The sequence below is a fragment of the Hippichthys cyanospilos genome, chromosome 12 (assembly GCF_059441005.1).
Source record: "Hippichthys cyanospilos isolate Australia breed blue-spotted pipefish chromosome 12, RoL_Hcya_1.0, whole genome shotgun sequence".
NCBI lineage: Eukaryota > Metazoa > Chordata > Actinopteri > Syngnathiformes > Syngnathidae > Hippichthys > Hippichthys cyanospilos.
The window spans coordinates 12,879,005-12,890,014 of NC_142380.1; the positions used below are offsets into that span (position 1 = coordinate 12,879,005).

At 38.6% G+C, this 11,010-nt stretch overlaps 3 protein-coding genes across 3 annotated transcripts; 2 read left to right on the forward strand and 1 right to left on the reverse strand.

The window, feature by feature from the left end:
- Positions 1-116: 116 nt before the first annotated feature.
- Positions 117-6,240, forward strand: orc2 (origin recognition complex, subunit 2). The gene is made up of 15 exons (XM_088430108.1): positions 117-429; positions 508-666; positions 928-1,011; positions 1,503-1,592; positions 1,673-1,704; positions 1,788-1,845; positions 2,681-2,994; positions 3,078-3,187; positions 3,258-3,390; positions 4,172-4,268; positions 4,344-4,490; positions 4,571-4,742; positions 4,819-4,880; positions 4,951-5,069; positions 5,938-6,240. The coding sequence occupies exons 1-15, from the start codon at positions 360-362 to the stop codon at positions 6,019-6,021; spliced, it is 1,731 nt and encodes a 576-aa protein (XP_088286234.1). The 5' UTR covers positions 117-359; the 3' UTR covers positions 6,022-6,240.
- On the reverse strand, positions 5,664-8,046 carry cfap410 (cilia and flagella associated protein 410). The gene is made up of 7 exons (XM_088430110.1): positions 7,827-8,046; positions 7,732-7,750; positions 7,607-7,653; positions 7,280-7,509; positions 7,037-7,187; positions 6,872-6,962; positions 5,664-6,785 (listed from the first exon to the last, which is right to left on the reverse strand). The coding sequence occupies exons 1-7, from the start codon at positions 7,904-7,906 to the stop codon at positions 6,624-6,626; spliced, it is 780 nt and encodes a 259-aa protein (XP_088286236.1). The 5' UTR covers positions 7,907-8,046; the 3' UTR covers positions 5,664-6,623.
- A 184-nt stretch (positions 8,047-8,230) lies between these two features.
- On the forward strand, positions 8,231-10,160 carry rpl37a (ribosomal protein L37a). Its single transcript, XM_088428884.1, has 4 exons — positions 8,231-8,306; positions 8,790-8,918; positions 9,055-9,137; positions 9,997-10,160. The coding sequence occupies exons 1-4, from the start codon at positions 8,304-8,306 to the stop codon at positions 10,058-10,060; spliced, it is 279 nt and encodes a 92-aa protein (XP_088285010.1). The 5' UTR covers positions 8,231-8,303; the 3' UTR covers positions 10,061-10,160.
- Positions 10,161-11,010: the final 850 nt, after the last annotated feature.

The window sequence follows — 11,010 nt, forward strand, 5'->3', positions numbered from 1 at the left end:
CGATTTTTATGCAGTCGGCGTGGAGCGTAGTACACCGAGGTGCATACTGGGACATGGTGTTTTTGAATGACATACGTTCTCATTGGCCCAAATTGGAACTTTGACTTGTCACGTGGTTTAAACTTCTGCACGATGGCGCGCGAAGATGTCAGACCACACGTTACGATATTCTTTTTTAAACTTTCTGTGTTTTTTGATTCTTGATTCCGACTGGTTCGTTTATCATTATTGAGTTATCCCTGCCGAAGACGTCTGCCATTGTTTCTCCTTTATGTTCATCACCTGCCACTGTTTGCACGTCTTTATGTATTTAGCTGTAGCGCGGATCGATTTATCAGTAAAACATTCTTCCTGGAGACATGAATGTGTTGGAGGTGAAGTTCATCGGGGATGGAGATGTTCTGGAGCACATCGTGGACAAGCAGGAGGGTATGTATAGGGTCTTATCATGCAAAGGTCCATTTCTTCTGTTGTCGTCGATCTAACTATTTTGATGACGTTTGGTAGAGGTGCAAATCAATTCGAGCACAATTCAGAAGATGGTCACGTTCAAGAAACCGATGCGTCGGCGAGCCGCAGATGAACCTGAAGTGAAGGAAGGGGATGAAAACTGTCACCTTGAGGAGCAGAACTATGTTCAAGCTCTTTGTGCAGAAAATGCAGAAGGTAAGGGGAGATAACACTTTGTGCCATTTTTCAACTGTAATCATTTAATCATTAGCATGTGATACATGCTAACTACTACTTTACCTTGCTGATCTTTTAGAACGTTAAAAATAAATTGTTTATGTGTGTGTATACAGAGTCTATGAAAATGAGTGTTTTAAATAATCCAGATTATGTTTATAGCCGTCACTTACCTTATTTGATACACTGATTGAATTCTGTACAACCTTTCACTTAATATTTGTGTTCTTACTGTTTAAGATGACGATGATATGTCCAGAGTTGTTGGATCGTCCATTTTCACCTTTCAGAAAAGCAAACGGGGCCACAATATGGCCCAGACCGGTGAGTACACTAATCCTCCTCGATTAGTTTTGCTTGTAAAATATTTTAAATTGACTTAAGTATTATTTGTGTTGCACAGGAAAACTCTTTCAAATATTTATGTTTTTATGACTACGCTTTAAATTAAATGATAGTACATAGTTGTTAGATTTGTTGTTCATATGCTATTGAAAGTATACATGCGGTTATATCAATTATACATACATTTGTTTGCTGTCCCCATATGGATGAGGAAGGTTGTAAATCAGAGATAGGCAATTTAAACAATGGAAAGGCCCATGATGTTTCATCAATGCTACAGTAGTGTCACGTAGAACCATGCACTTCCTAAGTAAATGCTATTTTAAATCATGTTGAAAAAAAAAATCCATACATTTTTTAAAAAAATGAACCAATGTACAGAAGAGTTCCTTCTGATGAACACTGAATGCTCACATACATAAGAATAATCCACTCCTCAACTACAAATGCTTTAAACCCTTTTTACTTAGCAAATGAGCTGGCACGAACTCCAGGAAAAAGTGTGAGCTTCAGCACAACTTCTAGCATGGAGCCCTCCACTCCCACTCGGCCAAGACGAAGTGAGTCCAGCCTCTCCTCGCTATGTGACTCGATATTATGATTTTGCACATTTCCTTCAATGCAATCTGTCTCTGTGCAGAACACAAAACTGAAAGCCAAACCCCGCAGAGGGTGAGCATTGCTCTCATTTTGCTCCATGTTTCATACCCTGCTCACAAGCGAAACCATTTTATCACTTGCTTCTTTTTTGACAGCGCAAAAGGGTGCAATTTGTCTCCACAACACCGCACAGGCTGAGAAAGAGAATGTCAAGTAAGTGCAAAATTTGATAGAGTGGAAGCGTGACATATGAGTGCCCCACTGAATATCATTTAATGTTTTACAAGAGCCACCTCATTGCAAAATGGCAGAAGCAAACCACCGCTCGAGCCTGACTGACCAATTGGCCACCTGATATTAGCTTTTTTTTTTTTAAATCTGCTGCATTAATGTAGTGCAGCATAAGACAAAGAAAATGCCACTATTCACCCCCCTCAAAAAATTGGAAAAAAATTCCAATGTTTGCTCATTTATTTTTCTCTCTGCTGTAAAGTTACATTTTACAAATTATTGCAAAACAGTCAGAAAATCAGCCTGTAATTGATATCTTAATTGTTTTAAGGAACACCCAAAATTATTTTATATATCATATAAAAACGTTTTATTTAAATGGCTGATTAATAGGTTAGGAGTGTTTTACCCTGCCTAAAATCAGAAATGGCACTGGCCACAAGTAATATTCACACCATCAGTTCATGTTATTTACCTTGCAGTGAAATTACAGCAATGTTTTGAACCACATTTTTCAAAACAAAAATTTCCATTTTTGTTTTTAGAAATTCATTTGTACTATCAGTAAAAACATAAACATAAAATAGAGGCGTATGTGCAGCAAAAGTAGGGTTTTAAAAAGTTACAAAAACTGTTTCCTTGAAATCTACAGTAGTTTTGCTTCTGATTTAAAAATAAATAACAAAAAGCATTGGCTACTTTGAGGGACCTGGAAAAGATAATTGCTAGTTCCATTTCAATGAGAAAATAGTTTTAGGAATACAAAGATGTGTTGCAATGTTTTAACTAAAATATGAAACCTTGATGGCATGTTCAGCTCCCAGTCTCCGATCAGACAGCGACAGTGAGTTTTCACCCTCCGACTCTGAGGAAGAAGATGATGAGGATCAAGTCGTTGCAGATGAAGAGCAGGAAGTAAAGAAAGATGAGACAAAGAAGAAGACCTCAAGGACACCTAGTAAGGGTTTATCAGCAGCACTCTACAAGACCCCAGCAAAAAAGGGCAAGAAGACTCCTGAAGATGTCAACGAGCCTACCATGGTTGAGGAGTATTTTGAGGCCCACAGCAGCTCAAAAGTGTTAACATCAGACCGCACACTTGATCGTTTACACACACCTAAATTAGACAGGGTATGTCTGTAAGAGTTTTATTCGTCAGTATTCGTCATGCCTCAATGCTATCAAAATCTAACAGCTATTTGCTTGCCTTACAGGAGAAACTTACCGAACTTTTAGAAGCAAACCCTTCCTGCCACCTTCGAGAAATCCAGCACCTCCACAACAAACACAAAAAGCACTTTAGCAAGTGGATGCTGCAGTTACAGTAAGTGAACACATTTTTATTGTCGTTGTTGCATTTTCAACAGAATAAAATGATACGTGCTTGTCGAAAGGTTGGGATTCAGCGTGTTGCTCTACGGTTTGGGAAGCAAGAAAGATCTGCTAGAGGAATTTCGTATTTCCCACTTATCTCATGAGATGCACCTTGTAATTAATGGGTTCTTCCCTTCCATCACACTGAAATCTGTGAGTATGCACGCCCCAAAAAAATCTTAAACAATGTACTAGGGCTGTAAAATTATGGCCAAAGTAATAATCACGATTATTTTGGTCAATATTGAAATCACGATTATTCATCATGTTTGGTCAACTGTGTCTATTAATTGCCCTTTTTTTTTTAAAAAACAATCAGTATACAAACAAGGTTTCAAGGCTTGATACTTACAAATAATAAGAATATTAAACTGTAATAAATAGAGTAAATAATAATTAAAACAAATGGCACCTGGGGCAACACAGCTAACTTACTTGCTGAGTTCAAACCAATAAACAAAAAAGAAGCCTACTAAGAACCAAGCACATTATTTACTTTTAAGCAAATTTTAATCAAGTAGCAGTCAAAATGTCATTTTTGCTCGTTTCAAACCGAATGTATTCCAATCAATCGGATTTTTCAAAATGGGTCTCAATTGACAGCTAGCACTGTATACAGTATATTAGGAATGGGGTGAGAAACTCAACGCCATTTCGCACTTTTAAAAAATATATTAGGGTGATAAAAGCAGTTTTGTCATGCAAACATGCAAGGAAACACCGCCCCCTAGTGGGAGGATGACAAAGTACTTGATCTGACATGTACTGTAGTGTGGTTAGCTTTTTAAATGTTAAGATCACCCAGAATCAACTTACCCTACAATGAACGGAGAAGCAAAAGCTTAAAATCTAAACTAATGAATGAAGTTTTTGATATTAAATATGAGTGATCGAAATTGTCTTTTAAACATATGGTTTCATATCGCAATTATAGATTTTGAACACTTTAACATGCGAGGTTCTTGAGCACCAGGGAAGTTTTCGAACACCGTCTGATCAGCTCCTTTACATCTCCCAAACACTTAAAGACAGTGAGTACAGTTCTAACTCATCTGATGAATTTAAATGAAATATTTGTTGAAATTTAAAATGCATCCTTGACACAGGTCCAAATCTTCGGATCTATGTGTTGATCAATAATATTGATGGACCAATGTTGCGAGGAGAAAAGACTCAGAGTGCCTTGGGGCAGCTGGCATCCCTGCCCAACATTCACTTGCTGGCTACTATTGACCACATCAATGCTCCTCTGGGTAGGTTCAGAGTGTTTGGTGGTTTGGTATTTTTTATTTGAAACATGCTGTCCAATTCACTGTTTTCTGTGTATTCTCAGTGTGGGACCAGTTTAAGCAGAGTCAGTTTAACTGGTTGTGGTGGGAGTGTGTGACATTCAAACACTACACAGAAGAGACGTCGTATGAAAACTCTTTGCTGGTGCAACAGACGGGTGCTCTGGCCCTGTCTTCCCTTACACATGTTCTGCGCAGCTTGACACCAAATGCACGGTACCTTTTGCACCGTCATTATAGTTCAGTATAAAACATGTTTGGCAACTGTTAATGTTTACATTTTTGTCTGCAGAGGAATTTTCAAACTTCTGGTAAAATTTCAGCTGGAAAACAAAGACAATCCTTCATATACAGGTTCTTGCACATTGTGTTTTGAAAGTTTTTTTCATAGGATGTTACATTAGCATGACTCCTTTTTGTGCAGGATTGTCATTCCAAGATTTTTACCAGCGTTGTCGTCAGTCTTTCTTGGTGAACTCTGACCTCACTCTTCGCACTCAGCTGACCGAGTTCAGAGACCACAAGCTGATACGAACACGGAAGGTAAAGTCATGCTATGCTATGGAACACCTGAGGTCCAGGCATGGAGCGAAAAGGGTTTGATGGTTTACCCTGGTGTTAAATGTCAAGGATTCAATAATCACTTATACTGTCTAAAACCAGTCATGAGCTCTTTTTTTATTTACTTAATCTAACAAATGGAGCAGAATATGATTGGCCGTTGGCAGAGTTGACTCTTTGAAAATAATTATGTGGCTTGCTATTTATTTATTTTATTTTTTTACCTTGGCGCGCATGAAGGATAAGGGGGAGGTCGTTCACTTAAAAATAGCTTACCAGTGACAGCTCATGGATGTCACACTGTCAGAATCTAACATTGGCTCATGCCTAGTTAGTGGAGAGAGTTACCCAGTAACTGAAGGGTTGGGTTTCCTTTTTTTTTTTCTTTTGCTGCTACAGCATTTTTGTTCCTAGTGGTGACTGACACTAGCAAGATCAGCAGAAAAACACACACAAAAAACATTCTCATCTATGCTGTTTTTTTTTGTGCTAAATGTGCTGAATGAAGGTTGATTGTGCTAACTGTGGCCTTCTTGTTCATAACCATTTGCAATGATGCACTGAGATATACGCAAAGACTTTTACAATTTTATTAAATCAAAGAGAAATTACATTCAGTTGTGAACATTTGCATAGTGGTTCAGGGATTTGTAACTTCTGTTTCGCAAACGTTAGCCAAGCGAACAGAGGAAAATGTTTTTGCCTTGCTGCACTCTGCAGCCAAGTGTGACATGATTTTATTTTTTTCCTACATTTTAATAGAAAATTAATATATGACATTCACATTTAAAACCTCCATTATATTTCCCAACCATTTACCATGTTTACAACTATTTATTTCATTCTCCAGGGTGGAGATGGTGTGGAGTATTTGCTGGTTGCCGTGAATCCAAACACATTGTTGGACTACTTGGAGAACGAGGAGGCTGACTGAGACCTTGATAAATTGGAAGGACTTTTCCGGCTAACAAAAAAATGAGTCAACTAATATACTGGATGGGCATCCTGTCATTTGAACCGATGTATAGATTTAATTGTAAGATTACTGTACTGGTCAAATTGGCTTACTGTTTGCCCCACTCTTAGTTTTGTCATTAGTAAAGTATGTATGCTTTGTAGTTGTAGCATTAATAAAATCAACAAGGTGAATGCAGTGCAATTTATCTCTTTAATTACAGAAATAGATGTCCCTTTAATAAAACATACATCATTTTGTTCTTGTGAGGCAGGCATTCATGATACGGCAAACAAGACATCATTTGCGTGTCGTTTTAGAGCACTGAGTGAAGTTATTTGAATGTGTAAACGCATGCAATAGTGCAAAAGTGGGGGGAGTTGTGATCTGGGGGAAACTAAAAAAAAAAAAAGTCTTTTACAATACATTCTATGTGCCCCACGAGTCTAAACATGGGATTAATAGTGTGTCGGACAGTTGTGGGCCACATAGAATATTATTTGAAAGAAAAAGTTTGACTTGATTTTCCCTTTAATTGTGGTAGTGAGGCTCATGACACAATACATGCAATAATTATTTCACTATTGGATGTCAGCAGATTTCGATGGTTGTGGATCTCGTAACGTTTCTAATGAGTCTAATGTGAAAGTCCTGAGTCTGTTCTGCGTTTCCATGTGCACAATGCGGAGGTCCTCATGGTCCAAGTCCCTCAGAAGAAGCAGCACTGCATCAAGAGTGTGCGTCTACAAGAACATGTTTAGGTGGACAAATATCAAAAGGTATCTTTTTTTTTTTTTCATTAGTGTTGCTAAAAGAAAAAAAAGGCTACCTTTTTCATTGATGATTCGGTTGCTAGAGAATGAAGAGAGGGGAAGTTGTCTTTGGGGAAAGTCTTCAACCTTAACTCTTCTCTAGCATTGCTGTATTAAAAAATAAAGCAATTTTCCCTCGTTTCATTTTCTGAAGAGCATTGTAACTACAACAGAGGGCTTACTTGCTTTCCTCCATATTATGGCCAAGAGAGGCATTCACTTTCTCTGCATCAGGAAGTCCATTAGTTGAAATCTGCTGCTGAGCTTCCTTTGGTGGTGCACTGATCTCCTCGCCCTTCAAGTGCGCCAACGCAATCTCATCCTCTGTCACAACTGTACAAGCATACAGCGTGAGCTCACAAATGTGCAAACAAAGTGATGTACAACAAACATAAAGCTTTTCAAAAATGACCTGAGGTAATGACCTTGGTTGTCCAGCTTCTGCAGACCAGGTAGGCAGCGCAGGACGGTTAGCCTATACTGGTTGGAGTTCTCACCACAACAAGGGTTGTCAGCTAGCCACAGTACTCGGAGACGTGTCATCGGACGCAAATAACAAAGTTCGGAGAGAGAGGCAATCATGTTCCTTCTCAGGTAGAGCTCACACAGAGACAAGCATCCAGCCAGAGGCGCAAGAGATGAGATGCTGTTGACACTGGGACATGGGCATCCACGATTCATTTCAATTTATAAACCAGTGTGATGTATGATTGTTGAGGTCGTTTTGTGATTGGAAAATTGGGGGCACCCACCTGAGTGTCAGCACTTCAATGTTTGGCATTTCAGATAGAATAGAAACCTGGGGGAAATGGCCATGTAATCAAATAGGAATGTCATAAGAGGTATATCTGAGATCAAATGAGGCCTTAATACTCACATCACTCAGTTTGCATCCCCTGAAGAATAAAGGTAAGCTTATTTAACTAAGAAGAAAAACATCTGCGGCATTTTTTGCCAAATTTGACCACTCACCAGCAGTTCAATTTCCTCACGCTTTCCAAGTCGGAGGCCTTTGCCTCGGTGAGGACATGCTTACGTGTTAGCTTCATCATCAGACAGAGTCAGCCGCATATGCAGTTGATGAGTGCCTCCCATCAACACGCATAGCCTCAGAAACCGTGGCGTCGCAAGACTAACATTTATAGTCAGGAGATGGGATGCTAATGTTGTCCTCGATACAAAAATGCGCATGCGCAAAACTACCCAGCGTCCTTGGTAACAGAACAACAAATACATGTTCTAGTATTTTAATTAGTTGAATTAATTTATAAAACAACTCTAATAAAATGTCAAATATTTTTATGAATTGTGTTTGTGAAAAAATATATACGGTGTGCGTCATGCGCTACGTTTAAAAACTTGTATTCCCACAATGCAGCGCAACGAGGGCGGTAAATCGCGCTTGCGTGTTGCGAACTTCCTCTTTGGATCTACGTCTCTACTGAAACGATGGTGAGCCAAAATGACCCTTTCAGGATCCATGTTAATCTTTAGTTTTCTGTCGCCAATATCTTCCCCCAATACATCCAAAGGCTCCCCGACAGTCTAAACCGTAATATGCCATCCTAAAATTGTCAGATTACTCTACCGTTGGCAGATAAACAATGCTTTCATGTCCTGTCATACAAATGGCTGCCTGTGTTGAAGACCTTCACAGGACTCTGCTACAGTGCTAACTTAGCACTAACGTTCTTAAAAACTATGTGCATATCTGACATAGACACAAACACACATATGTATGTATATAAATATATATTTTTTAATCACAGTTTAAACATACATGTCTGTCGATATGTAGATGCCGGTGCTGTTTCGGTAAACCGCTAGCGAGTATGTGTTCGATGGTGCTGCATTGCATAGGGTGCACGTTTAGTAGTTTACAAATTGTTGTCCAATAACAAATTCCATTGAGGTATGCTTTGTATTCATCCACAGGCCAAGCGCACCAAGAAGGTGGGGATTGTCGGCAAATATGGCACACGTTATGGCGCATCGCTGAGGAAGATGGTGAAGAAAATTGAAATCTCCCAGCACGCTAAATATACTTGCTCTTTCTGTGGCAAGGTAAGACTGTTTATATCTGTGATTTTAAAAATGGTTGTACCATGATGTACAGTACCATATGATTGTTTGCATCATTACACAGATGTAGTCGTTTCGTCCTTGGCTATATTATAATGATACTTCTATTATGTTGAAGACCAAGATGAAGAGGAAGGCTGTGGGTATCTGGCATTGCGGATCCTGCATGAAAACAGTGGCTGGAGGAGCATGGAACTACAAGTAAGTTTTTATCCAACCCACCAATAATGCTTATTGTGTACAGACATGGACATTGACTGGAACCTCATGCAGTCTGTGGATGTGCGCTATTTTGAAACCTGTATGGTCCTAAAGATATTAATAATCTTATCTAAAGGAACAACCATAGAGCACAATTACAGTCGTGGTTGTAATAGTAATTGTCTGAACTTCTCTTTAATACATTTTTAACTTCTGTTCTATTATTTTCACTTGACGTGGACTAGGCTCTGATCACATTTAGTCTCTCACATGTCAGGGGGGGTCACACTATCTTCTGATTTAATCTAACTGCAGTCATCACCCCAAACACAAACGTATTAACAAACTAGTATGCAGTATTAATTAAGCAAGTAAGAGACACGTGTAAGAATACATATCACATGCATGGTAAAATGTAAGCATGTCTGGCTATTTGTATTTTGTTAAGCGGGACTACCAGTCAACGCTGTTTTGGGTTTGTTTGTCTAAAGTTACGACCCTTGTCATTCATTCAGTTCTGTTGAGTGACTCATGCAAATCTGGCTGTGCAAACCTTTGCCGCTGATTGGTACAGCAATAGACATCCTCATAAGAAAATCTGGGTGCATGAACTGGAGAAAATGCAAACAAAAACGAGATGCCACTTTTGCATCATCTGTTCAAATAATCTTTGTAGTAACTTGCTTGTGTATCTTGTGTAACTTTCAGTGTTAATATTATGCAATATAATGTCATTTGATACAACCTTTTTTAAGCACAATTGTTCATTCCTGTAATGTATTTTAAGTGTGATAGCAAATGTTGACTCTGGAAGTTTAATGCATTGGCCTTAGTATAATTCTTTTTTTTTCTTTCACAGCACAACTTCTGCTGTCACAGTCAAGTCAGCGATCAGAAGGCTGAGGGAGTTGAAGGACCAGTAAACCAGTGAGATATTCATTGGAAGATTTGGGACTTTATTTTCAAAACGAACCAACCTGGACTTGGCCTCAACATCCACCAATAAAGCTGTCTAGAGTGGAAGTCGGTGTCCATGATTTTTTTTTTCTCATTTAAGAATCAAAATATGCTGCCAAGCGCCAGTGGATTGAAGGCAAACATTGAGCTATGGTTCCATTAGTTCTGATAATGCTTTTTTTGCGTAAGTATAAACATAATTGCTTTGATTAATCCACAAGGATCTTTTTATTGGGGGGGCAGAGTGATTGCATTTAGAAACGCCCTTCTCATTTGACATTCACTGCTAACGATCAATCGTCATGATTGGTTGTTTTAAACATGGTTATGAATTGAATCTGCCAGTTGGTCTTTAGGGCTTATGTTCCCCTTAAGTGTGTAGTGGGAGTCCATGTTTATCTTTTCTTGGCTGGGTTAGTTATTACAAAGGTGGCAGTATCTGGTGCAAATTTATAGGTTTCGCTGCGGGAAAAAAATACAATATTTGTATATTTGTGCCATGTAAATGTCAAACTGCTTAGCAGAATTTTGAGTGGATGTTTCATTTTTCTTTCCTTTTAGACAGGGTTAACCAACACACGTATGACATGACTGAGGGGCAAAAAATGAGCAATTGTCAACCAAAACAGATGTTCATATAAAGTCTTCTCCTTTCATACTGACTCAAAAACAAAACGTGTTTCAATGCTCAAGTTCAATAATCGTATAAGGTTAAATATTAGGAAGAGGAAAAAATAATTAGAAGTTCAAATAAATGGATGTGACAAACAAGAAAACCCCAAATTTGGGGTTCAGCAAAAGTAAAAATGACACCATATTCTCTTTTTACCATATTGCTGTTCCATATTTATACACAAAAACATGCATGGCAGGTGTCTTGGACTATTATTGGGTGCGTGAATAGTTGGTTGTCTCT